Source organism: Cariama cristata, unplaced genomic scaffold (assembly GCF_000690535.1).
Source record: "Cariama cristata isolate BGI_N322 unplaced genomic scaffold, ASM69053v1 scaffold1975, whole genome shotgun sequence".
In the NCBI taxonomy this organism is placed as follows: Eukaryota; Metazoa; Chordata; class Aves; order Cariamiformes; family Cariamidae; genus Cariama; species Cariama cristata.
The window spans coordinates 296,950-302,484 of NW_009616789.1; the positions used below are offsets into that span (position 1 = coordinate 296,950).

Here is a 5,535-nt window from a genome sequence, read left to right on the forward strand (position 1 = left end):
GGTGCCGGGCTGCCCCAGAGGTCTGCCTGCCCGGGCTGCCCACGCCTGCCAGCAGCAGAGGCAGCTGCAGGGACTCTGCATGCAGAGGGATTTTGGAGCTGCACTGAGTAAGGGGAGCAGCAAACCCAAGGTAGAGTGTATCTGAGAGACAAACTGGCACCCAGGGATGTTTTCAAGGCATTTGTAAAGTGCTCTGGAGTCTGTTGAGGAAAGAGCCTTTTTGCAATCCCGTTTCAATGGTCTGGCTCTGTCTTTATGTGGATGGCAGTAGCAGCAGGGATCCCTGAGCTGCTTTTGAGAGATTGCTCCCTGCACTTCCATGCTGGGAAGGAGGAGTTTTACTAATTAGGCTTTTTCTTAATTTGCACTTGCTGTCTTACAACGTCTCCCCTGTCACTTTAAAGCAAAACAAAACTAAAAGTCACGGTGCTTTTAAGTTTGTTCCTGGCTCATTTCCTTCCAATTTCCCAGCCCTTCTGCTTTCTAGGAAGAATTGAGTTGAAAGTGTTACTCTGATCAAGTTTTGGGATGAAGCAGTGATTCTCATGAGCCCAGAAAGGAACAAGAGCAGACTCCTAGTGCCCAGGGAAAGCAACATGGGGAGACAAGGCAGTACTGGTGGAGTCAGGGGCTGCAGAGCATCGTACGGAGATGGGACAAGACTTGGCAACCACCACTCCGTGTAAGGGCTTCAACTGCTCTCCAAGCAGCCCATCATCCTCCCATTTATTTACTCATTTGTTTGCCTTAAAGGGGGGAACAGGTGTACATTAATTCATCACCAGAGTTTAAATTAAATCATTTTACTTCTAAATGAGTCACTAATTTGCAGGAGTATTTAATTACAGCCTCTTTGCACTCAGGTGCTGTATTACTTCTGACTTTCTCACCTGTTTGCCCTCTTAAGAGGCTGATGATGATTAGACCATTTCTGCACATCCTCGTTGCACATCAAAGCAATTAACCCTAATGGCAACACCTTGATGCTCCTCCTTGGTTCTTGGGGCACTTGACAGCCTTGCCTCCCCCAGGAAATAACCCTTTCCACTACCATGGCAGGACACAGACTTGCTGTGCAAAGTACACTGCAGCCCACGGCTTGGGCATCCCTGCAGCCTTTTGGTAGTGATTTGCAGTATAGATTGAGTGCAAACAACTGCACTGAACTCTCCCTGCCTCTGCTGCGAAGGGAGGACTCACTCCAGCACCCATCTGTGCCCGGCGCTGAGCGAGTGTTCGCAGGGTGCAAGCAGGGCTGGTGCTTTCTTGTGTTGCTCCTCAGCAGCAAGAAAATGCTCACTCATACCTTCAGGGCCGGTCTCAGCTCCGCCACCAGCTAGCCAGCTCTCTGCATGGGCTGTCTGTGCAAAGGCCACCTTTTTGAAAAAGAAGTGTTATTTATGTCTTTAATAGGCATTAGTGGATTTTGGTCCTTAGTTTGTCTGTTTGTGCTTCTCCTTCACTGTGCTCTGGATTGATTAGACCAGTATCAAAACCCCCTCTCACCCATCTCTACTCCAAACAGAAAAGTCCATACACGTTTCGTTCCTCTGACTTTTTCATGCCTTTGATCATTTCTATTGCCTTTGGGCAGTTCAGCCCCACCATTAGGTGGGCAGCAGTCATTCCTGCCACACAGCTGAGGGAGGAGAGCATCAAAAGAGCCGATCCAGTGAGCTGCCTATCCTGAAAACAAAATATAGGTACCTAAATGAAATGAAGTGCCCCAGAGAGCTGTGAGCTGTGCTGGGACGTCTCTGTGCCTGGGCAGAGGAGTGTGCAGGGGCCGTGGCAGCCAGGCCAGTGGGTTTCCAGCCAGAAGCGGTGCTTGCAGCCTCCGCTCCCACCATCCCTGCCGCAGCACCTTAATGCTGCTGCTGCCTGCTTATTACGCTGATAATAGAAAATTACAGGTTTTCTGTAGGAAATGTCTATTTACATCCTACATTTCCCAAACTACCTATTAGCATTGCTGTGATGTCACATCCTCCGCGTTTTCGTCAGTGCTGGCCCCTCTGCTGCTGCAGGGAGGACTGGCAGCGTGGGCTGCGGGTGGGGATGGGCGACTGCCGCCTGGCACAGCACTGGCCCGTGCCCTGCTTGTGCCGCCAAGCCCTTGGGGCTGGTGAAGCAATGCAGGCAGTGCCTGTGCTCCCTACCCGAGCTGGGTACCTGCACCCACGGTCGGCTGCTTGGGAAATTCCTGCACAGGAGAGCAGGGGACAGCGATGGGTGTCACCCTGCACACAGACGGTGGTTGATGGGGCTGAGCAGAGGGACCGTGAGGGCTGTCCAGGTCAGCCCAGTCAGGGAGCTGTGCTTCCCAGCTCAGCCTTTTGCTCGCAGCTGATCCGGATCTGACAGACTCACGGGCGTTTTACTGCCTGAGAAACCTTCTGACATGGCTGTCTGCCAAGCAATGAACACAGATGCCTACAGAGAGAATACCGTGCAGTGCTTCCCCTGGCCTGTTGGCTCAATATTTTTGCCTGTGGGCCAGCAAAGCTTCAGGAACCCTGAGCTGGTGCATCATTTTAAGAAGGCTTTGACTGTGTTGGTAATTTCAGGGGGAAGGGCTTCATGAGATGACTGATTTCTGCTGTAGCTGCCTGCCCCAGGCTTGCCCAGGGCTGCGTGTGCAGAGCGAGTCCCTGCATGAGGCAGCTGTCTTATCTGGGTGCCTCATGTATCTCTCAGACAAAGAGGCCATCCTATCTCAGAGGGGTGCTTTGAGGATGGTCCTTTTTGCCCTTGTTTTATGCTTGGACAGAGATGATGGGAAAGGCTTTGGGAAGGAGCTGCCTGGCCATGGAAGAGCCATGCACCAGGTGCACCAGCACATGGCTCATGGGAGAAGCATTGGGTGTGCGAGGCCAGGATGCAGGTGGGATCAGGACATGTGCTTTTCAGGCAGTTGCATAGTGTGCAGGCCTTTGGCCAAGATTTATAACCATGTCTCTTCTCCAGGTTTATAGTTCCTTGTCACTCTATTAACTCAAACAAGAGATGTTTACATTGCATAAGTAGCTGGAGCAGTGGATAGTAACCTATCAATTTTCATGACTATTCCCTGGCAAAAGCTCATAGGCTGTCTTGAAGGACTCTAATACCCAAAGCTCCTGGGGCACAAGAGACCCAGGGCATGCTATATTTCAGGAGACTGCAGTTCAACAGCTAATAAAACCGCTAGGTCAAGAACTGCACAGTCAGGTCTCTGTAGAGTCCTGGCATAAGACCAAATTTCTGCTGATGGGTAGCTCCAGAGGAAAGGATGAGCATGCGGAGAGAGTGGAGGTGAAGGCTCATCTGCAGCAGGCTGCCCTAGCAAGGGGCTGCTTTGCCTGCAGGTCACAGGAGACACGTCCCACTGGGGACTGGGCTTCGGTGTGGTCTGGCTTGACACTGCTGCTGCAGACACCCACGGAAGCTGCGTCTGCCCTGGGAAGAGGTGTGTGGGGAGATGCAGATTTCCTGACTGACACACACGTGTGCTACAGCGTCCCGCTGTGCTGTAACTGCTCCTGAGTCTCTCCCTCTCTTTATCTTCACAGTCCATTGATCCTGGGCAGCAGTTCACCTGGGAGAACTCCAACCTGGAAGTGAATAAACCGAAAAACCGCTATGCAAACGTGATCGCCTATGACCACTCACGTGTCATCCTGACCTCCATCGATGGTAAGAGTGACTCCAGAGTGGGCATCCCAGCAAACGGCTGAATGTGGCTGTAGCAGGGAATTGTCTTTTTCCCTGTTCTCAGTCGAGCAGGGGCAAACGCCAAGAAATATGTCTGGCATCAGTGTGAGCAAATGTGTGTTCTGGCTGGCAAGAAGAGAGGAAGGGCTCTGCAGAGCTGCCCCTGCTTTCCCAGTGTCCTCAGAGCAGTGTGCCCTGTGTGGTTGCTTCTTGCTGCTGCTGGTGCCTGCAGAGATATCTGTCCCAGCAGCCTCCCTTCTCACTGCTGGCCCTCCTGTGTGACTTCAGCTGCCTTCCTCGACACATGGAGGGACATGTTAGCCCTATCACCCTCTGTCCCAACAGGACTGCAGGGCCGGTATCTTCTTCTGGGACTTGTCAGTGTTTGTTCCCAAGTAAGTGCTGAGAGCTGCACAGGATGAGAGGTGCCCCCTCCCCTTGGACATCAGGCTTCTCACATCCCTGTGCTCCATGAGAGATGCATCGGGCCCTGGTGTTCATAGCACTGACCCCCATGGCTCCAAGAACCGGCCCTACATTTCTGGAGTCTGGGCTAATACATGCTTTTAGTGCTTGCTTTGCATACAGAGGAGCTGGAGCCCAGGTACCAGAGCCCAGGTTCACCTGTTCCCACTGTTTTGTAAATCAGCACCCAGCTTTGCACACCAGAGCTGAGCCCACTCACGGGGGAATGAGAAAAATGCAGCTAATTCAATGCACCCCTGCTTGGGGAAGAGACTGGGGCCTGGCTTTTCCTACAGGTGGTCCTGCTGTCACTAGCATCCTTTTTCTTAGGATGCAAGAGTCTTTTCTAATGCTAATGCACAACTCATCCCTTGCGGGAGGAGGAAGGGGTCCAAACCATCCCTCACAGCAAGACCTGTTAAGCAGCAGCAGCAGCTATACAAAGGCCTGGCATGCCTGATCCTGGGCAAACCCTGTTAGACAGCTGTGGGCTGAGCACATGGGGGAATCCCTGTTTTCCAGCCTGACTCAGTTGCTGTAAGTAGTGTCTGTGTCTTTGTGCCCTGCCAGGTCCCCGCTGCCCATGCCAAGGGAGCTAGGCGCTGCACTCCAGCAGCTGCTGCTGCTCCCCCAGAGCAGCCAGGACTTTGTTTCTGCTGGAGACTGCTGGGACCTGTAGAAAATTCCCCAGGACAAAAGGGCGGGGGGGAGCCCCCCAGCTTTATTTCCTTCCTCTAATGAAATGCAGATGCACTCTCCTTAGGAGGCGAGGAGATTCCGGCTGCTTTCCCTCTCTGCAGCCCAGGCAGCCCATACTGAGCAGGGTTTGGAAATACAGCCCCAGGCCTCTGCTTTGCCACATTTGTTTTCCTAACTGTGTGTTTGCATTTTAAAGGCCTTTACAAGAAAGCCCTTTCCTTAAAGTGATGGAGGCAGAGTGGGAGCTGGAGCAACCTCTGCCATCAGGCAGCAGAGGCGGGTCTCACACTGAGGAGGGTTTCAGTGGTGGTGGGAGGAAGGTCTCTGGCTCCTCTGGGGTACTTGTCTCTGCAGGAGGGATGGGAGGACATCCCTGCCTGACATCCCCAGCTAACAGAGACAAGCTAATGAAGCAGCCTCATTTTTAAAAGGTGCTGTGGGACCATAACAAATAGCTAGTGAATTTAAGACAATTATTTCAATCAGTTGCTTGGGGCCAAATGAGCTCCTTAATATTCCTGCCTGTGAATTTCCCTTTGTGTGCGGGTGGCAGTCTCTCTGCTTTGGTGCTGGCTGCTTGTTGCATTAATGTGGGAGTTACAAAGGGTTCTTCTTTGTTCAGGCACCATCCCTGCCTTTGCAGGATCCCTGATTCTGGCATCACCCTGTAAAGGAGAC

General features: G+C 52.4%; 1 protein-coding gene across 1 annotated transcript in view; it reads left to right on the top strand.

Moving 5' to 3' along the window:
* Window positions 1-5,535, top strand: part of PTPRF (protein tyrosine phosphatase, receptor type, F) — a 296,503-nt gene that overhangs the window by 274,795 nt on the left and 16,173 nt on the right. The window contains exon 25 of the mRNA XM_009700288.1: window positions 3,552-3,675. Coding sequence (XP_009698590.1) covers window positions 3,552-3,675 — 124 coding nt within the window. The remainder of the gene's footprint in view (window positions 1-3,551; window positions 3,676-5,535) is intronic.